At 45.8% G+C, this 22,390-nt stretch overlaps 1 protein-coding gene across 2 annotated transcripts in view; it reads right to left on the reverse strand.

Annotated features, from left to right (window-relative positions):
• The window catches only part of GNL2 (G protein nucleolar 2), a 24,437-nt gene extending 15,958 nt beyond the window's left edge, over positions 1–8,479 (reverse strand). Inside the window, exons 1-5 of one of the 2 annotated variants that reach the window (XM_069548152.1) lie at positions 7,863–8,479; positions 6,097–6,181; positions 4,826–4,920; positions 3,141–3,280; positions 107–291 (exon numbers count right to left, since the gene is read on the reverse strand). In XM_069548152.1, coding sequence (XP_069404253.1) covers positions 107–291; positions 3,141–3,280; positions 4,826–4,920; positions 6,097–6,181; positions 7,863–7,926 — 569 coding nt within the window. In that variant the 5' untranslated portion in view covers positions 7,927–8,479. The remainder of the gene's footprint in view (positions 1–106; positions 292–3,140; positions 3,281–4,825; positions 4,921–6,096; positions 6,182–7,862) is intronic. The other variant, XM_069548230.1, reaches the window with a different exon arrangement.
• Between the last annotated feature and the right edge of the window lie 13,911 nt (positions 8,480–22,390).

Consider the following 22,390-nt stretch of genomic DNA (forward strand, 5'->3'; position numbering starts at 1 on the left):
TCTATGAGATAAATCACTGAGGTTCTTGCAGGTAAATAACTGTACAGAAGATGTTTGTTTCACAAAAGAGCAAATGATGACATGTGCATGAACTTCGAAACAGTACCTCACACCAGTGTCTTCAGCTACCAAGTCACGATCCTTGCCCTGGTCATAGCTCTCAGTGGATGTTTCTGCATTTTCTATAAGTGACTGCATATCACTTGCAAATAAATTTGGCCGCTTCCTCTGCGCTTTGGGGCCAAATGTTGTTTCGAAGCTTTCAGTATCAAGGATGTGCACCTTTGCATTCTAAAGAGAAAGGAGAATTATAGGCAACACTAAACAATGCACAGAGAAAAAGCAGAAAGTTCAAAACCTACCCAGGAAAGGCTTTCTGCTCTCATTTTTACAAAGCTCAACCCATACCAAAATATGCAACATGAATACAGCCTGACTTCTCATCAGAAATGCTTATTTAAATAGCAGACACACTTGTTCCCCTCTGTAAGCTTCCTTGGAGAAATACAAAATACCAATAATCAAAGCAAATATGAATAGCTGTGTGTAAGACTTGCCAAAACTCAGCTTTAGTTCATTTATCATAAGCTTTCAGTCAAATGTAATTAAGGCTACAATACTGAAAATTAGCTTCTCTTTTCTAACCCCCTTTTCTTCTTAAAAGTTTTCAAAGAAGTGCATAAAATTCGCCAAATTCACAGATTTTGTCAAGGACAATCATACTCATATTTGTGTTTTTTTTTTAAACCAACTGTAAATGCCAACTTTTTCTTGGAAGTTAATTTCTTTCATGGCTAAAAGGAATTGCTTGTTTTGTAAGATGCAATTTAGTTTCAGATAACATTTTCCCTAATTTAGGTAACGTTTTTTATTAAATGCACATGGAAAGTCTTCAGATGAAAAACATCTAGCAAAACTCCAAAATAATAGTTTAGATGTGATAAAAGGAACCTGATCCTAACTAGAATTTGATGTGCCTATAAAGGAGTTACAAGCAGAGGAATTTTTGAAGCAGGATGAAAGTCACAGTCTGAGTTAGGATCTATCACGTAACAGTATGTTGTTAGTAGCCAGCAGAGAATATCCTCGGTTAAAAAAAAAAAATCACCTTCTGCCCTCAGGCTCCCCTGCAAGCACCAGCTACTAAATTCAGAAGACAGAATAACCCCATGGCTTCTAAACAGAATCCCCTCCAACTCCTAGAGATCCTTGAGACATTATCATTTTCTCAGAGTCTCTAACCCATCTTTTAGTTTACTTTTACTCACTACACTCCAACAGGGGAACATCCCCACACAAAACAGTCACATTTCACATGAAAACTAGGTTCTAAAGTCACTGGGAAAATTAAGACCAAGATTATCCTTGAAAATCTCTTAGCCTATAAAATACAGTATACCTGGATCTGTGTCTGTAAACCTATATCTCAGGAAGTACAATGTAGTAATATGCAGGGTACAATAAAATACACAAAGTAAGTTACAGTATTTTGACTGTCGTATTGCTATAGAAACACAGTAATTATTATGCACATACAGGTGAATGTGCAAAAGTTAAAAGTGTACCTGATTTGACTACGCGTGTGTGTGCATGCGTGAGCTCAGTCTGCAACCCCAGGGACTCTAGTCCACCAGGCTCCTCTGCCCACGGGACTTGGCTACACCGCACAGCACATCTCAGAATCCGATTCTACAATGAGCAGTAGCACAGTGGCAAAGAATCCACTTGCCAATGCAGGAGAGGCAAGAGACTTGAGTTTGATCCCTGGGTTGGGAAGATCCCCTCCCTGGAGAAGGAAATGGTAACCCACTCCAGTATTCTTGCCTGGGAAACGCCTTGGACAGAGGCGCCTGGAGGGCTAGAGTCCATGGGGGTCACAGAGTCAGACAGGACTAAGGAACTGAGCACACACACACACACACACACAAGGGTTTTCAAGGCCAAAGCAGGAAACTCGCCAGTTACCCTGAGTACCTGCACCAAAACACAAGCTGGCCGCTGCAGTCGTGGGCCCTCCGATCCACACTAGCAGACATCTAAGCACCACATTTTAAAAGCACTGAACAACTGGCATGTGCAACAAAGCAATAAACCCACGACAGAGCTGCTTCTCTGTTCTTCTCATGAACAGGATTCAACAGCTTGTTAAAAGATGGCTTTAGGGAGAACAGACAGAGAGAGCAAGAGAAATGAGCACCTTGTCTGCGTTTCACGAATCACACTCACGTGCTTCCCTGACAGAAAACAGTCACTCCACTAACAGGTGCCATTCTTCGAGTCTATCATAAAACAAAGCATAACTGACAAAACCTGAGGCAATAACCAGGCCCTGGGTTTTATTCTGTTCTGCAAGTAAACACTTCTCTTGGAACTCTTTAATTCTTGTATGTATGTCAATGTTTTCTTCTCCTCCTGATGCTGGAACCGAAGCTCTGTGCTGTAACTGATGGATATTTGGGGAAATTATTATTCAGTTCATGTAAAAAAGTGCAGGCAAGCTTTGGGCCACTTCTCTGGTTCCCTGTGAAACTCACTCCACTCGAGCCAGATTCAGTCCTTACTGCACTTTGAACTTCATCGGTTTTAACAACCAATCTGACAGGTACCCCTTCCTTCAGGGGACAAGACTCCTCAAGGAACTCACTGAAGCTGAAAGTACTCAACACCAAAGTCTCCTTTCCTACCAACCCAGTTCTAATTCTACGTTTCCCCAAAGTTTGATGCAATTACCACTTAAACAAGTTTGCCTGCAAAAACTTTTAAAAATGGTATTGGTGATAGCCATGATCTATTTAGCTGTAATTAAGTGGTGGCCTGAGTGCTTGCTTTGTGCCAAGAGCCTTAATAGATGTTTCATCTGCATCCCATCACCCAGGAAAGTGAAAGCTCAGAGACACCTAAGGCCGCAGAAAGGGCCACAGCAAAAAGGTTAAAGTAGGGCCTGTACTCTGGTCCACCATGCTATTGAACCTCTCTGACAGAATTCGGTTCATGCGAAAGGCGAGATCGTTAATAACGGCGAAAGAAGTCTCAGAAAGCTCATCGGTACTGCATTAAGCACTATTCTCTACAGAAAAAACAAGAGCTAAATATGGTAGAGGGGGATCTGTGTGGTCTGCCAGGGACACCCTCTGTCTTACATGAGGCCGGATTCGATCATGGAGAAGAGACATGGGTAACTTGCTTTGCTTCATGACAACTTTGTATGGATCCTTCAAGACTGTGTCCATTTCCTCTTGAAATTTTTGTAACGATGACTGCTTAATCACACGTGTATTTCCTGTTTTACAAAAGAATGTTGCCATTTAATAAATTGCTCCTTATTGCTTTCGCCTCCATCTTCCCAGTGACACAGTGAACGGCAAGATTTTTAAATTGCCCTCACTTACCCAAACACCCGACACATCTACCCTAAAGCCATTTTCAAACTTAAAAGGAAAAAGCCAAAAAACACAAAAACTGCCTCTCCTGCACTCATATACAACCAACCCAGACACACAGAGGGTTTCAGTAGTTTTCCAAGTCCAATCTCCTGACTGGACAAAACTGAAAAATAAACATCACTGAATGGAACTGAGATTTGACAGATGCCCCTCTTCCGGCTAGACGTGGCAAAGAAATCTGCAGCCAATCACAGCTGATCAGGTAGTGTACGCAGAGAATCCCGAAGCACAGCACCTCCTAAGAGTCACAGCTCCTGTTTTGAGGATTAGGAAAGCTTGAAGGGACTGTTATATTAACCAACTAAGCCCTGCAAGGAAACAAAATGAAACCATGTAACACCTCCTGGAGCACACCTTGGAAGCGAGAGACTGTTCACTAACAGGCACGCTGCGGCACCCATGCCAAACTCCAGGGGAAGGCCACAGTGGCAGTAGTTAATGCTTCCACTGTACGACTTACTGGACACTATTCTAGACTCTTATACATCACCTATTAACTCATTCAATTACCACAGCAGACCTACAGACAGGTGCTATTTCTGTCTTCATTTTGCAGATGGAAAACTGACGAGCACCCTTAAGAACTTGCTCATGGTCCCAAACAGGGAAGAATGAGGACTCACACCCAGGAGGTCTGGACCTAGAGTCACAGGACCTTACCACTGTGCTAAAGGCCTCTTGAAGAAGTTCTCTTGGACACTTTCCTGTACTGCAGTTTTCTAGAGGATACCCGTCCCACCCAGAGATGTTACGAGATGTTCAAGGACAGTTCAAACAGCAGGCAAACAATGGGGTCCGGCCACCTGATGTGTCCACACAGCTGGCAGTGCTGAGGGAAAGGCTGAGAGCCCCAAAGGAGATGAACGTGGGGTTTCCAAAGGAAGAAATCCTGCCTCCCCACTGCCTCTGGAGACAGCTACTCGCTCTAGGGAAGGACTAACGAGAGGTCCTTTCATTGCCACTCAGTCCAAATACAACTGCACTGAGATACAGGGCTTCAGAGGAACTTCAGGCTAAAGGCAGGAACACACCTCAAGGCACCGTTAGAACAGTCATGTCTCCAGGCGATCAGAAATTAGAAGAGGAACACAGGAGCGCTCCGAGGTCTGTGAGAGCTAGTCATTAAGGATGATTTCGTCTAAGAGGTTCACTCCCAGTGAACAATGATGAGCTCTTTTCAAAAGAGGAAGTCATTTGTGAAAGCCACCAGTACCACTTTTCTCTGCATTTTTCCCATGGCGGCGGCTTCTTATCTCATTCCTTTCTCACATTGTCCTTGACAGTTTCCCAAAACCTCAACACCTTTCAGACACCTGAACATTCTGCCCTTTCCCACACAGTGCACATTTCCTAGGGCAAAAGTAGCAGAGGCTCATACTCACCAAACCACTTAATGTTCGGCTCCACTCTTGCCACTGTGCCAGGAGCCACTGTTGACTGATACTGCAGAGGCTTAATCACTTTACCACGGCTGTTCCTAAATGAAGGAAATAACAGATTTGGGTTGAGGACAGAAGGGCAAATTTCAGTTTACAGAATACCCTTTCCATCAAAAGGACCTCTCTTTTCTTTCTCCTCTTTCCCGGTTTTAAGTGATCATGAAATACAGATTTTGGTAAACAAAAAGTCCTTTGACATTCAAAACAGATTGCCCCAAGCCATTTAACCTCTTGCAACAGAGCACGTAATGATTTTTGCTCGATGAATAACAACTAATGCCCGGGTTTAAAAATCTGTTTACTGTTTGTTTGCTTTTAAATAAAAAATCACATACTTGAGCCTTTTTGGGATCATTATTTAAAAGCTGGTTTAAATGAATTTTAAGTAGAGGGTGATTTATGCTGGAACTCAAAATACTAAAACAAACTGCAGAGTAGGTGACTAAAGCAGATTAAGTTCATTGACGTTTGTGTTTTAGACACATCTTTTAGAACAGATGAAGAATCCAATTACCAAACAAATTAAGACCAGCTCACACAAAATGTCACACTCAGCAAGTCCCTGTGGTCGAAGCTGCCTCAGCAGAACTCAGAGTTGTGATGAGTGTCCAAGAGCCACAGTGTGGTGATCTAAAGTCTGGCCTTAAAAAACAACTTTTTTTTGCTGCTTTCATGACACTGCCCTATACGCTTTGTTCAAGAAAAGCAGATTTCTATCTGATGGACATTTACTGAGATGTAACACACGATTCGTGGAGGCCGAGGCTGTGAGGAACAGGGCTATTGTAGGGGAAGGACTATGACACGATCACTATTTCACCACCACTACCCATGTCTCTAACTCAAAATTCACAGTTGATCATATAAAACGGTATTTGAAAACACGCTCAGTTGAACAAATGTTGAGTGCCTGCTCCAGGCAAAGCATCAGGAAAGTTCTGTATGTCTGACACATAACTGTTCCTAATGTACCAGTTTCTTAATCTCTTAATGTTTGATCTTAGTTTAATCAATGGCAGAATAGACAGTAATTCTTGCTTTACATCTCAGAGAGAAAGAGAAGGACAAATTAGGATAGCAATGCTGGCTTGGTGTCACATTTGGGGATGCCTATCTGGGGAGAGTAGGGGTGGGAGTATCAAGGGCTTCACAGGTGCAGCTACAAGTCCAGGGCAGGAAGGGAAGGGGGAGGGGATAACAGCGTCCAGGCTCACCTGCGCTCTTTCTGTCTGTACATATTCAGGCGTCGAATTGTGGCCCGGTCCCTCATGTTGTGGCCTCCTGCTCCCTGCACTCGATCTAGGAAACACAAAAGTAGTCTGCACACTATTTGATAACCAACAAGTCTAACTATAGCCATTGCTTTAAGCACTCCAACCAGTTCATTGAAAGTAGGCAAGCTGCCAACTCAGCGCAAAATCTCCACTTTCTTCATGTGTTGCTCCAACAGAATCATTCCTGGAAGCTACATGGTATGACAAAGCTGACCTAATCTTGAATCCTCCATAGGACTGCTTTGAAAATGATAACAGGTAATGTTTCTGAGTACTAGTTATGGCACTGTGCTATGCATATTAGAGGCATCGTCTTGTAATCCATACAATAATCCTATAAAGAGGGACACATTATCCCCATTGTGCAGGTTAAGAAACTGAGGCACAGTGGGCAGCCATCCTGTACAAAGACAAAGATGGCACAGACAGAATTTGAACAAAAACACTGGATCACCATCTCTACTCTTAACCACTAAGATGCCTACCTTAACCTCTGGGTCTCAGTTGAACAAATGTTGAGTACCTGCTCCAGGAAAAGGTTCTGTACAATTCTGATACCCAAGTGTTCCCAATGTACCAGGTTCTTAATTTCCTAATGCTTAATCTTAGTTTATTCAACAGAAAAATAGACAGTAATTTTTGCCTTACATTTCAGACAGAAGGAGAAGGACAAACTAGCATAGAAATACTAGCTTCACATTTGGGGATGCCTTCCCTGGTGGGCTACAGTCCACAGGGTTGCAGAGTCGGACGGGACTATCAACTGAGCATCAGGTCGCCTGTCTACTCCTAAAGTCATGCAGGAGAAAACAGGCTGAAACCACAGGGCTGGCGGCTCTACTGCTCACTAAGGTGTCAACTGTGAGAAGCCACTTCCCCTATTTTGGCTCAGTCTCTTCACCTATAACATCCTGATCTCTAAGGGCCTTTTCAGGCTTAATACTGTAAGATGCCAGTCTACACAAACTGAATAATTTAGCAGCAGTCCAGGGGAAACATTCAACATGAATTAAAACCAAAACCTTTAAGCCATATTTTAATATGTTTTATTAACTAAACCCAAATGAAAAGGGCTCTCACAAGGGCTATCTTGTTCACTCCATGGTGGAACCTCAAAATTCATACACATTTCCAAAAACATCTTTACTGACACAACCATATTTATTTATTTGTAACGTTTTCTATGAACTTGGACGACTCCAAGAGCCAAATCTACAGTCCTTTTCTCATTTAAACGGCCAAAGCTAAGGTGGCAGGCAACTGTGGCCAAGTATAAAAGGCCAGTTGGGTCGGTCTACATCACTTTTATCTGACTTTATCTAACTTACTTCTAGCAATTCCTTGAGCTGGACTGATACAAGACTGACCTATATTGGGGGAGGGGCTTCAACACCCGACACACAGGAAAACAAGAAGGTCATTTAAGTGCCCCTTCCAACTCTGGGCTTCCCAGTCTCACCTTGGAGACTCCCCAAGGCTGCCAGGCCTGAGAGTTCCCTTTCCCGGCTTTAGACCTGGTTCCCGGCATCTACCCTTAACAGGCGCGCAAGACAGCCCTCCTCAGTGCCTCTGAACAAGGAATCACCTTCTCCCTTCTCATACCCAAAGGCCACAGCGCTTGAAGTCACTCCAAGCAAGGCCACTCGGAGTCCCTAACCCCAAGCTTCCTCAAAGCCCCCACCCTCCGCAACCCCAGCCGCCCGTACCGGGATTTGTGCTGGCATTAGAGGGGTTGATGGTGCTCCGTCCTTTGTACTTGGGCTTCACCATCTTGCCGATAGGACTGGTACCAGACCGCTGGGCCCGGCCTCCGTGGAGTACAAACGCCTGTAACTTCCCGAACCGGACCGAGGAAACCCGCGCGAACCACCCTGGACCGCATGTGCGGGACGACGTCACTTCCGCTCGCACCCCTTCTTTGCCCCGCGCGACTTCCTGCGATCGCGAGGAGCGCGCCGCCGCACTCTTAGCTCCGCCCCCACCCCGCCTCTTAGACCTTTCCCAGCGTCGAGCCCCGCCCCTCTCACTCCATAGCAACCGCCAAGCTGCCCTCCGTAGCAACCACCCAGCTACCCTAGACTTGCGGCCCAGAACTTAGGAGTTCTGCCTGAAAACGTAGATGCCCCTTCCTAAGCCAATGACGCCAGCTTAAGTTTAATTATCTTCTGAATTTGTCCTCGGCTGCTGCTGCTGCTAAGTCGCTTCAGTCGTGTCCGACTCTGTGCGACCCCATAGACAGCAACCCACCAGGCTCCTCCGTCCCTGGGATTTTCTAGGCAAGAGTACTGGAGTGGAATTTGTCCTCTAAGCCCTTCCAAAAGTGGCCGACTACCCAACAGCCAAATACCAATCAGATCTTGTCATCCCTCCGAAAACTCCACTAGCATAAAGGAGAGAAAGAGAAACTCAAACTCTTTGTTATCCCTATGGAATTTTGAATGATCTTGTCCCTGCCTACTTATTTAACCTCATTTGTACCTTCCTCCCTCTGGTCATTTTCGCTGAATGTTCCTTCTGCCTGAATCATTATTTCCCTAAACCTTTGCATGGCTACTTCCTTCTGGTCATTCAGGTCTCAGCTCAAATGTCACCTACAGGTAAGGTTGCAAGATTTAGCAAATAAAAATACAGGATGCTTAGTTAAATTTGAATTTCAGACACGCAATGCAATAATACATTTTAGTATAAATCTGTCCCATGTAATATTTGGGACATACTTGTACTAAAAAAATTCATTCTTTATGTGAAATTCAGATGTGATTGGGAAGACTTCCTTGGTGGTCCCAGTGGTTAAGAATTCGCCTGCCAATGTCGGGGACACAGGTTCAAGCCCTGGTCTGGGAAGATTCCACATGCTATGGGGCAACTAAGCCCATATACCACAACTACTGAGCCTGCACTCTATAGCCCATGCTCCAAAACAAGCCACCGCAATGAGAAGCCTCCTCTCAGCAACTAGAGAAAGCCCACATGCAGCAATGAAGACCCACGGCAACCAAAAATAAATAAATTAATTACATTTTTAAAAACATTGCATGATTTAATTAAAAAATATGATAGGGTTGTTGTTTAGTCGCTCAGTCATGTCCGACTCTTCGTGATCCCGTGGACTACAGCACGCCAGGCTTCCCTGTCTTTCACCATCTTCCAGAGCGTGCTCAAATTCGTGTTCATTGAGTCAGTGATGCCATCCAACCAACTCATCCTCTGTTGTCCCCTTCTCCTCCTGCCTTCAATCTTTCCCAGCATCAGGGTCTTTTCCAATGAGCTGGCTCTTTGCATCAGGTGGCCAAAATATTGGAGCTTCAGCTTCAACATCAATCCCCCCAGTGAATCTTCAGGATTGACTTTCTTTCGGATTGACTGGTTTGATCTCCTTGCAGTCCAAGGGACTCTCAAGAGTCTTCTTCCACACCACACTTCAAAAGCACTGAAGTTGTTTAGCTTTCTTTGTGGTCCCACTCTCACATCCATACATGACTACTGGAAAAACCAGAGCTTTGACTAGACAGACCTTTTTCAGCAAAGTAATGTTTCCGCTTTTTAATATGCTGTCTGGGTTTGTCATAGCTTTTCTTCCAAGGAGCAAGCATCTTTTAATTTCATGGCTGCAGTTACCATCTACCATCTGATTTTGGAGCCCAAGAAAATAAAGTCTGTCACTGTTTCCATTGTTTCCCCATCTATTTGCCATGAGGTGATGGCGAATGATTGGGTATCCTGTATTTTATCCAGCAACTCTTCCTCCTAGGATAAATTTCCAGTCTAATCTGTCTAAATCACAATCTCTCACTCTTCTGCAGTTATTCCATTATGGCATTCTGTTTTGTTTACTTCATGGCATTTATTACTAGCTGAAATTATTTTATTTACAAGTTTATTGGTTGCTTCCCCAAAACTAGAATGTAAGCGTCTTGAGGGCAGGGACCTTGAAAATTTGCTCACCACTGTATCTTCAAGACTTCGAAAGGCATTTGAAACATAGCAAGGACTAGATGAATATTCACTGAAGTAAGGAATGAATAAGTGGCATCTTAGCTGGGGCTGCTGTAGCAAAATACCACGGACTGAGTGACTTAAACCGCAAACATTCACTTCTCACAATTCTGGCAGCTGGGAAGCCGAAGGTCAGGGTGCCAATACGGTTGCCTTCCGAGTGAGAACTCTCTTCCTGCCTTATAGACTCTCTTCCTGCCTTAGAGAACTCTCTTCCTGTCTTCTCACTGTGTCCTTACGTGCTGGGGAAAGGAGGAGGGCTCTGGTGTCTTTCTCTTATTATTTTTTAAAAATATTTATTTATTTACCTGACTGCGTGAAGTCTTAATTGAGGCATGCCGGATCTTCATTCTTTAGCTCCTGCATTTGAACTCTTAGTTGTGGCATGCAAACCCCTTAGTTGCAGCATGTGGGATCTAGTTCGCTGACCAGGGATGGAACCTGGGGGCCCCTGCGTTGGGAGTGTGGAATCTTAGCCACTGGACCCCCATCTTTCTCTTCTTATAAGGGCACTGATTCCATCATGGGGGCTCCATCCTCACGACCTCATCTAGACATAATCATCCCCTCCTCCTCCAAATACCATCACATTGGGGATTAGAATCTCAGTGATGTGAGTTTTAGGAGGACACAAACATTTAGTCAATAGCAGATGGAAATGTCTCTTCATTCCTGGGGGAGAATGAGGGCAATAAGACCCAGCAGTTTCTGTTTTTACTAGTCAAAATAAAGTCTCTAGATGTCTGTGCTGCGATCAAGAAGCCTCCCTCTCTTTTTGGCACCACAAGTTGTCAGGAAGTGTCTAGATGTCTGTGCTGTGACCAAGAAGCCTCCCTCTCTTTTGGCACCACAAGTTGTCAGGAAGTGTCCGTCACTCTGCCTTTACAGGAGGATTACCTGTGAAGAGGTGGTTAAGCAGGAAGAAAGTGGATCCTGGGCTGTGGGGTAGCTCCTTCTATAAAAACAAACAACTTGGTATGAAGCGAGGTTCTCTCATTGTGGGATGGATGATTGAGTCCTTATTTCTCTGAGTCTGAAACAAACAAACCCCAAACTATTCTTTCTAGAGGAAAACCAGGCCATGTCCTAGACAAGAGTGGGAAATATCTCCTCCCTTGAGACTCACTTTTATTGCCCCCAGGGCAAGTATCATGAGCTTAAACACAACTTTGCTAGAACATTCCTACCTCTGCCATGGTGTTTGAGGAAAGTCTCTCAAAGCTGATCAGAAGCAACTTGACACCCAGTGAAGACCCAAAGGTGTCCCCATCTGCCTCACCCTGTCCCTTTGGTCCCTCAAACAGAGAGGCCAGAGCCCACTTCCGGAGACGAGACTAGGATAATGTGTTTCTGATGCCTCAATTTGGTTCAAACCAGAATAAACACGAATGGCAAAAATCAGCCCATGAGCTCATTCAGGCTTTGATCAGAGACATAATTTCATTATGAAATTTTGAATCAGGCTGTTGTGAAGTCTTGCCAAGGAGTTTCATTTTCCCAGATGATATGGTGGCTTGTTTCTCTCCTGTTCTCATACTCTGCTTGCGTTTAACATATGAACTTTCCATCTATTTTTATTATGTGATCCATCAATTCTTTTACAGCAGTATTTGCTGATCCTGACAACCAACTGCAGTTCTACCAGCAGATAAAAAGCCTCACCAAGGAAGGTCAGGCTAAAGCTGTGGGTTTGGTGTGCCTGCTTTGCTCCCTGCATGTGTAATGCATTTTTCACATGCATCCTTCCTGATGTCATGGTGACCAGATGAGGCAAGGCATACCTCCAGGCCTATAATTTCTCAGCTTTAAAACTGACATGTTCATTTAACTACCCAGCAAGACTGCAGCGTGATCATACGAATTATAACACGTGAAAGCATTCTGTACCCAGCACAAGCCGTGTAGATGGAGGCTTTCTCTTTCCCTCCGGACCCACGGTGAACACCTCATTCCCTGGAGTCTTGCTCCGGGTAAGCACAGGTTTACGTGAATGGGAAGATCCCAACAGGAATAGAGTAGGAAGGTGGTTCAAAATCAAGCTTTGTGCCAAGTGCTGACAGGAAGAAATCGACTGGTGTTTTCATGGGAAGCAGAGAATCTTTTTTGGCTTTTGTCATTTAATTTCTTTTATTGGAGTTTAATTGCTTTACAATTTTGTGTTAGTTTCTGCTGTACAACAACGTGGATCAGCATATGTATACAAATCCCCCTCCCTCTTGAGCCTTCCCCCCATACCACCCCTCTCCGTCATCAGAGAGCACTGATCTTAGCTCCCTGTGCTGTCTACAGCAGGGAAGCAGAGAATCTCAGCCTCACTTCCTGCTTCATTCTGCAAAAACTTTTCCATTGGGATCTAATGGACAAGTAGCAGCAGCTTTGCAAGAGGTGTTTTTTTCAAAGCGTGATCTGAGGACCACCAGCATCAGAAACACTTGGAGTTGATGAAAAATGCAGACTTTTAACAAATTTATTGACTTATTTATTTGGCTGGTCTGGGTCTTAGTTGTGGCATGAGGGATCTTTAGTTAAGGCAAGCAAGCTCTTAGCTGTGGCATGTTGGATCGAGTTCCCTGATCAGGGATCGAACCTAGGCCCCCCTGCACTGAGAGCATGGAGTCTTGGCCACTGGACCACCAGGGGGGTCCCCAGACTCTTTTTTTTTAATTGAAGTACAGTTAATTTACAATGTTGTGTTAGTTTTCACTCTACAGAAAACTGATCTGGTTACACACACACACACACATACACACACACGTTCTTTTAAAATATTCTTTTCCATTATAGCTTATCATGTGTGCATACGCCAGTCGCTCAGGCAAGTCTGACTCTTTGGGACCCCATGGACTACAGCCCTCCAGGCTCCTCTGCCCATGGGATTATCCAGGCAAGAATGCTGGAGGGGTTGCCATTTCCTCCTCCAGGGGATCCTCCTGACCCTGGGATTGAACCTGAGTCTCCTGCATTGAGATGCGGATTCTCTACCACTGAGCCGTCTGGAAGCCCATTTTGGCTTATCACAGGATATTGAATATAGTTCCCTGTGCTATACAGTAGGACCTTGTTTATCCATCCTACATGTAGTAGTCTGCAAACTCCCACTCCTCCCCCCACCAACCCCTTGGTGACAACACATCTGCTCTCTATGTCTGTGAGTCCGTTTCTGTTTCATATGTAAGCTCATTTGTGTCATATTTCAGATTCCACATATAAGTGATATCATATGGTATTTGTCTTTCTGATTTACTTCACTTAGTATGATCATCTCTAGGCATTTGTTCTGCAAATGCCATTATTCCATTCTTTTTAAGGCTCAGTAATATTCCATTGTGCGTGCGTGTGTGTGTGTGTGTATATATATATATATATATATATATATATATATATACCACCTTTCTTTTATCCCTTCACTTGCTGATGGACATTTAAGTTGTTTTCATGTCTTGGCTATTGTGAATAGTGGTGCTATGAATATAGGAGTACAAATATCTTTTTGAATAATAGTTTTCTCCAGATAGAAGCCCAGGAGTGGAATTGCTGAATCATATGGCAACTCTAAAATATGCAGACTCTTGAGTTTTACCCAAGAGCTACTGAAACCAGACCCTCTGGAGGTGGGGTCCAGGAAACATATATCTTAAAAAGCTTCTGTAATGATCCCTGTGTACATAAGAGTTTGAGATCTGAAAAGCAAAGTCTTTCCCCAAAGTTCCCCTGGGGTTTTCTGATGAACTGACCGGAACTGGTAAGACCAGTCCAAGTAAGACCTAGTTCCTTTCCCACCTATCTTAAATCCTGTCTTTTTTCTCAGCAGAGCAGGGTGAGAAAGGCTGCAGCAATGTCTCCTGCACTCTGAAAATATATGTCTTGGCTCTGCCCCAAATGCCTTGATATTTATGCTGCAGCCAGAGGGTCGGTATCCTCTGGCAATGCTCCATTTTAAGGCCATTAGCTCTTAATTAGTGCCAGCTTGCTGGTGTAGGCTTCCCAGCTGAACTGAGAGCAGAGGCTTCTCTATTCAGCCTCCCGTGTCTCTCTGGCAAGTCCTGATGAAGTGACTCCGGCCACGTGGGGCCAAGAGTTGGGCTCTTGAAGTGGCTGCTCCTCACTCTGAAAGAGTTACCAGCCCCCCACCCCACGCAGAGTCTCTGGGACCCTGGAAGAACAGAGAAGCATTCTACATTTTTAAGGTTTTGTTACATTTGCTGAAAGCAAAAAGGGAGAGTCTTTCTTCAGACACCCTCAACAGTTTACAAGGGAATATAAGAAAAATAAAGTGTGTTCAACTGGAGCTTTATGGACCAAACTGCCCTCTTACCCCACTTTCAGTCTAGAGTTCCAGGGAGGTTCTAGATAGGCATATAGCCAGCTGATGAGCTAGGTGACTATGGAAAGCTATTAAAAGCTGGGAGATTCACCCCTGGGAACCCCAAGAAAATTCTCTTCATGGGTGATGTATCTGGTCACCAATTCTAAGTGGGAAAAACAGAGTCTATATTGTTCTTGGCATTCATCTCATTACTCGGTAAGGAGCTCTTCAAAAAGATCCCTAGATTAAGCTTTGGAAAAATAACTAGCAGCATTTTTCTCCTTCCTATCAGTGAGTCCCTGTGGTCCTCAGCATATTCCACTGAAGAAAATCCGAGAAGCAATTTTTTGAGATGCTATTAATGGCCTCTAGTTTGCAGCCGGGTTTAGATAACTCAAGATTGCTGGCTGCATCCTGAGAAGTGGATCCAGAACACACACTGATGTGGGAATCTGAAGGATAATTCCAAATCATAGATAATTATTTAAGCTCCAAGGAGGCTGGAGGGCCCATATATTAAGTCATCTCCCCAGGATCAGTGTGTTTCCTATTACACTTGATATCTATCTGTCCAATGATCCATTTGATTTTTAAGCTGTTAGACTAAATCTTTGTGTAATTCTTCCCCCCCTCTCCTGCCCACCTCCCCCCTTTTCCTTAGAAAAACACGTTTTGAAAATGTTAACCAGGTACCTTAGATTGTTTCCAGAAGAATAATGTCACGTTGAAGCATCTGAAATCTACTTCTGAAGCTGATGTGTCAGGGGAACCTCTGTCGGTCAGGTCAGCCTTGCCCTGGGGGAAGGTTCTGCTCAACAAGACACTGAGGTTTTCCTTGGCATTCTGCATCCCTCTTGCTCCTTTGTCTAGTCTAGACTGGGAACAAAATCTGACTTCCAAAGGAGAGACACAGACTGAGATATGGAAGAAAGTTAGGACAAATACTTTCTCAAGCAGCGAAGGAAGAAGTGGTCAAAACCTTGATTTATGTAATTTTTTAGAACCTTGATTAGAAAAAGACAGATCTGCCAACTTCCTCATTTCAGGAAAAATCGATCCTTCCAACTCACTGTATCAAGGTTGGAGGAGTCTTCTAGATGCTTTTCATGTCTATTAGAGAGAATTTAGAAATGTAAGTTTCACTTCCAGCCAGGGATGGACAAATCCCTCAGATGCTTGGCTACTGTGCCCAGCACCTAGGGACTCAGATTTCTACTGTGCTCAGCCGTCCCTCGCCTCACCAGTGCACTAGGCATAAACCAAGTAGCTTATGTCTGAGGGCAGGGGTCTCCTATCAAATCCACCAAATGCCTGTTTTCATAGGGCTCACAAGCTAAGAATGGTCTTCACATTTTTCAGTGATCGAAAAAAATAAAAAATAAGAATAGTATGTTGTGACACGTGAAGCTGTTAAGAAATGCAGATTTCAGAGTTCATTAATAAGGGTTCATTGGAACACAGCCACCCCATTTTTTAAAAAATAGTCTGGGGACTTCCCCGGTGTTCCAGCGGTTGGGATTCTGTGCTTCCATGGCAGGGGCTGAAGGTCTGATCCCTGGTCAGGGAACTTGGGTGCTACACTGTATGGCAAAAAAAAAAAAATTTTTTTAATGGTCTACAACTGCTTTAGCACTACATCAGCAGAGATGAAGAGCCATCCTGCAAAGCCTAAAATATTTACCACCTGGGTCTTTACAGAAAAAGCTTGCCCACGTCTCTGTCCTGGTCTCTGGTGTGTGTTCTGTGCATTGAACAAGTATGCAACTGACTAGAGCTGACTGTTAGTTTCCATTACCCTCCGAGAGTGAAAGTTGCCTGTCTCAACATGGAGATAGTTCTTTTTTTTCTGCCCTGGGAATTCGAACGATGGGGTTCCCTACACATCTGAGTGTAGCTGATGCTTTAGTGGGCCAGCAGGGGGCTCTCTGCAGAGGTTTACATTTCAAGGGGAGGGGGCAGAGGGAGCCTGCATGGAGGTGAAACCAGAGTCTGGGAAGAGCGATGCTGGCCGTCTGTCACTCTAAAGGAGAAGCAGCTTCAGGCACAGATCCAAAGAGCCCCTTTGTCCAGAGTCTTTATGAGATTGGTTTCAGCGATCTTGAGGCAACCACCACACAGGTAGAGAAGCGAGAATCTCTGCTTTGTCCAGCGAGATTTAGGTACTTTGGGGTCTTCAAGGTCTGCAGCTAGGGTGGGCAGTTTCAGGAGCATTCTGAGGAAGCCCCCCTGGGGCCCAAGGCTGATGCACATGCTGCCAGTCATGCGGTTTAAAGCTGCCCTGAGCAGCTTCATAGCAATGACTGCTGAGGGTATGGCCGGGAGAGGCAGGGCCTGGTGGATGCCTGTGAGGACCCTGTGGTATTGCTTGTGAGCATATAGAATCTGTGTCCTGGATCCCCCTCCTCAATAAACAAGTGGAACAGGCTGGGGGATGGAGTACAAATGTGAGCACAAAAATGCAAAATGTGAGGGCTGGGTGTGAGTTTTCACACAGCTCAGCAGCAGTGCAGCGAAACTCCTTGAGTTCAGGTTTTGGCTCCACTATTAGCTGTGTGCCCCTGCTCACTTCCCTTGACCTCTTCATGCTCAGTTTTCTCATCTGTAAAATGGGCACAATAAAGGTACCCAAGTCAGGGCTGTGCTGAGGATGAAGTAAGGCAATGCAAGCAAAGGACTTAAGATAGTCTAAGTGCTATACAAATGTTAGCCATTGTTATCTTGAGTATGTCTCCAACTGTACCCGCAGCTCTGTGATACTTGGGGAAATGCAAGAACGAATCCCACAGTCTCTGCTCTCAGGAGCTGACATTGGGCTGGGGACACTCAGATGTCATAAAGGTTTATAGACAGTCCATAGGGAAACACAGAGGGTGGGGAGCCAAGCAAATTAAATCTGAAGATGACATATGAGTAGATCCACGGAGGACAGCACAGGGATCACATTTTAGGGGGAGGGAACAGCATGGACAAAGGCACTTACATTTTGGAAAATTCATTTGAACTCGGTACCACTGAATAGTTCTGGGTAGAAGAGAAGATGGGATGGGGGCGGGGAGTGAAGGGAGGTGACTCTGGAAAACTAGGTTGTCACACCAGTGGTGGCCAATGACAAAGAGATCAAGGTCTGGTTTCTTTAATCCAGTGCCCTAATGAACTTTGATGCTGGTCTTATTTTCCCTCCCAGAAGGAAAAAGGAGAAAGCCCTATTGATAACTACCATCTCCAGTAATATCATGAGACTAAAGACATTCAAATGAGACCTTTTCATTCACTCACTTTTTTTTTCATTCATTCCACAAACATCTAGCATGCAATAACAAAAAACGCATGCAATCAGTGGAAAATACAGGGGACATATGGACTGAGCAAGGGCTGGGTGTGAAGAATGTGGGGCACCACATAGAAGGGAAAGAAAGACGCAGGATGGAGGCGGGAGGGGGCTGGAAGAGCTTTGGGGGGAACAGAAATGTCACAGTTGGTCAATGGAGAGGAATCAGAAGGACCAAAAGAGGGAGGAAGGTTTTTCAGAAAATGAGGGAAATAGGGAGGGGGAAACCATGGGAATGCAAAGAGAATGTGTTTGTGAGAAACTGAGATGCAATGTCTGTGGACATTTTGTTGGTTTGGTGGCAGGGAAACTATTGTAAATATGCATGGTCGGCAAATGCCTCACAACAAAATACCTTGTGAGAATGGATGTGAGGCAGGAGAGAAATCAAGCACAGTCTTCAGTGGTTTCACCCTTGGGAGACAGGCCAAGTATACATTCAAGGCAGTTGCTGTCAGTCTGCCGGCCCCTGGGGCAGATCCGAAGTCTGAACCGGATGGGTTTTCTGCGAATCTCAACTGGCACAAGCAGTTAATGGGCCACCGTGAGGCTTTTCTATCTGCTCCCCTCCTTCTATGTGGAGCTCAGCCCTTGGAAGGTGGCCCAAGAGGCCAGGATTCCACTTGGTGGTTCCACCTTCAGGCCTGTCCCAGAGTAAGGCTTACTTTGGACTTTACTCTGCCTTCGACTCCCCAGCACCATGGCGCATCAGATCAAATGAGTAGAGTGCAGTCCATGCCCTACAGGATGTGGTTTCCTCATGCCCCAGGCAGTGAAGAGCACAGAAGAGGGACACTGGCCCAAACCAGAAACCTTTATCCAAATGCAAAGCCCTCAAAGGTTACTCTAACGATAGAGGAGATGTTCAGGTGAAAATGCTGAGTTCTGCAATCACGAGCCTGCTCTTCACTGGGCCTTTTCACCTGAGTCCTCCCCCTTGGAATCCTCCGAGATGAGACAGTGGGTCTGATGACCTACATGGCTATCTGCAGGCACCCTCCTGACAGTCCTGGGGCCAGCAGAGCCAGCGCTCTTGGGGCCACCGTCTCAACTGCCCCAGCCTCTTTCAAAGTCAGTGTCTTGCTCCAGCTCCCTTGAGAGGACTCTTCTCATGATCCCTGAAATTGTGACACCCTCATTGTCACCACCATTGCCAAGGAGCCATCCAGGGCTGGCCTGGGAAAGCACTTTTGTTTGTTCCTTGAGCTGCCAGCTTGTTTGACAGGCTTGGATCTGGTCTGGCTGTTCCAGCATCACTTAACCCCCTCCACTGCCCCCGAATCCTTGTTCCCCCTTCTCCCGTTCCCCTGCCCTGAAGGCTGCCGGCTTATTCCTTTTGGAGATGAACTCATTGTTGACTTTAACTCACTTCGATGTTTCCCAGGGAAGCATGCTGGCTGGAGGCCCACCCCAGCTCCTAGAAGAAGACAGCAGGGCCAGTGCCAAGACGGGGTGCCAGGGGCCTTGGAACTGCCAAAATGCCTCCCATTTTTATGGATGGGCCTGGATAGACCTGAAGACATTCCAAGTATTTAATCAGCAGCCCATGGTACATATTGGGTTGCAGAGGGAGCCCTCAGAAGCCAGCCCTTTCAGGAGATGAAACTCAGCCAGAGGAAGGAGCTGGCCTTCTCCATGGGCCAGGCTGATGCTCCGCAGATGGAAAAAGTGCCTCCCAATAACAATAATCAATAACCAAAGGCTGGCAGCTGCTGTGGTCTGGCTTGAGGGGCCCTTGTGGGCTTCTCTCTGCCCTCTTCCCTGCATAGGACTGAGTCCAGTCAGGAATCCATCTCACCCACCACCCTGCACCAAGCTCCGGGAGAGCGAACAGGCGAGGGAGGAACCATATTTCACATACTTTCTCTTTCAAAATGTAACCCTGTTTTGCAATTTCCTACTTAAGTTCTGGAAGGCTCTAGGGTAGGACCCAAGCCACCTTCTCCAGCCACTGGCCGGGTCTCTCCTCCTCCTCACCACCAATGTCGTAGGCTAGAGGTAGGAGAGACAGGTGTGGATCCATGTTGAGCAACCCTTCCACCCTCCCCCATCAGGGCTGCTGATCCATGGTCTATTTGATGCTGAAGCCAAGCGAGGCTGCAGACAAAACCTGTTTATCCCTCACCCTGTGTTGGCTCTTTCCCTCGGGAGAGCCAGGAGGTGCACCAAAGCAGGTGCGCCCAGCTCAGGTCTGCTGGTCTCAGCAACCCCTGGGGCACCTAATCTCCAGATCTTCCCTACTCCCCTGTAACCAGGCTTTTGTTCCGGCTCACTTTTACTAGCCAGGCAGCACTCCAGCCCCTTTGCAATAAATCCATCTAATCCTTCAAAATGGAATCTGTTCTCTCTGGTGGTTTTTCTCCTTTCTTACCACCCTTCACCAGGCTTTCTACCTGTTGTCTGTTTCAGTCTAATCTAGACCACAGCTGGAGGAGTCAGGAGCAAAAAAAAATGCCTGCACCTGGATTCCTGGCCCTGTGTCAGGGACTTGAATTGGGGCCCAGGAAGCTGACCCTTTCCCTAAATTATCTCTGTCCTTCTGAACCAAACCAAACAAACCAGGGAAGCAGGTGGGGGGAAACCTACTTAAAAAAACAAAAACAAATTCAGCAGGCACAATCCCATCACCCAAAATATTGAAATGGAAGACAAATGCTTTCCCTGGAGAATTGGTCTGAAACATACCAGAGCTGGCATTGGGTAAGATGGACAGAAATGTGTTAGTCTGAGAGAGTCTGGGACCCTGTAGAGGAAGGAGCTAACATTTTCCAAATGACACCATAACCAGATAACACCCGTATACACATCCCATACTGTTGTTGCCTAAACCTGGACCTGACTCCTCTCTCCAGCACCCCCTCACTCTGAAAATCACAAAGTGTGACTTCCCATCCATCCTAACGGTCTCCAGCCTCAGGTGGGCTGCTTCCAACGCTGTGAGCAGGTAACCACTCCCCACCTTGAAACCCATACCTTATCTCCAGCTCAAAACACATTGTTAGTCTTGAAAGGACAGAGTGAGACAGACCAGGGTAAGGACGCACTGGAATTGCACCTGGACACACCGGCCTCAGAATTTGCTCCTATGGGAAATTCTACAGATGTGGCAGCTCAGAACCACCTGGAGCCCCGATTAAGTCCCCTCCTTTAACTGCCTAGAGCACCAGGAGTGGCTTGAGAAGAGATGAAGAGGAGCAGAATGCCTCAGCATCACTCAGGTGATGCAGGAGATATGGGAGGATCCAGCTCCTTCTTTGATTTGGGTTTTGGTTTTGATGTTTTAGAGGAAAGCTGAAGGCAATGCTTCTGAAGTGTTTAACGTGTGTGTGAATTACCTGGGGGATCTGTTTGGAGCCAGACTCTGATTTCTATGTCTGGGAGGGGCTTGAGAGTCTGCATTTTTAGCAAGCTCCCAGATGAGGCTGATGTTGCTGATACATGGCCACCCTTTGAGTAGCGAGGACCTAGGTTCTAAGAGATAAGGACAAATCAGTGCCAGAGATGGCCAAGACGAGCCTGAGGCCCAGAGACAGAAAAACAGAAAAACAATGGTACACACACGTAGAGCTAGAGGCTGGGAACAGAGAAAGACACGGCAACAAAAAGGAGAAAGGACAGAGTCAGAGAAAGAGGGAAGGGCAAAAGCAGAGAAACCAAATGAGAGGTGGATGAGGCATAGGGCCAGAGAGACTGACAGAGGTGGGGCAGAGAGAAAAGGCAAAGTAATGGCATTGGGTAGAGGCTGGAGCCAGCCATTGTCACCCAGGCTCCTGACAAGCAGCTCAGAGAAGGGGCTCAGAGAAATGAGTGGGTCAAACCCCACAGTGAGTCAGGTACACAGATCTGAGACCCTCATCTTCCAAGCCTTCCAGCCTTCCCACGCTGCACTGCCATCTCCTTGCTCCTGTGGAACTATCCCCCACTCAGAGCCTTCCACTACTGATTCCCCTCTTCTCTCTCCTGTGTGTTCAACCTCTACCTTTTAACTGCACCCTTCCCAGCAGGTTTTAAACATTGTCAAGTCTTCCCCATCTAAAACAAAACAAAAGACTCTTTCTCGACACCATATCTCTTTCTAGCCTCTGTCTTATTTCTCTCTGTTTCTGAGCTAAACTTCCAGAAAGAATTCGTGCTGAATTCTGCCTCCATCACCCTCTGCAAAAAAGCTCTGGAGGCGGCCACAGTTGGTGTGTGTGTTGCAAGCCCAGGGGTCAGTTTCCAGGCCCCATTCGTCTGTCTCCAGCAGCTTTTGGTCCTCTTGATCTCTCCTCCTGCTTGCTAGCTTTTGGAATATGCCACTCCCCTCAGTTTCCTTTTGCCTGTTCCTTCTCTTGCTCCTTGGCCTACTGATCTTCTGTTATCTGACCTTTATCCTCGGAGGGCTGCAGAGCTGGGTCCTGAGACTTCTCTTTACCCAGGGCGCTTCCCAACCCACAGCCCCAAGGATCTTCTCTATACCAGCTGGCATTCCAGCTCAGATGTCCCCTGCGGGCTCTAGGCCTGCTTTTGTGTCAAGGCAATGTCTACCTTGACATTTCCTTGCTGGGAAAGATTGAAGCTGGGAGGAGAAGGGGACGACAGAGGATGAGATGGTTGGATGGCAT

This window comes from Ovis canadensis, chromosome 1 (assembly GCF_042477335.2).
Source record: "Ovis canadensis isolate MfBH-ARS-UI-01 breed Bighorn chromosome 1, ARS-UI_OviCan_v2, whole genome shotgun sequence".
NCBI lineage: Eukaryota > Metazoa > Chordata > Mammalia > Artiodactyla > Bovidae > Ovis > Ovis canadensis.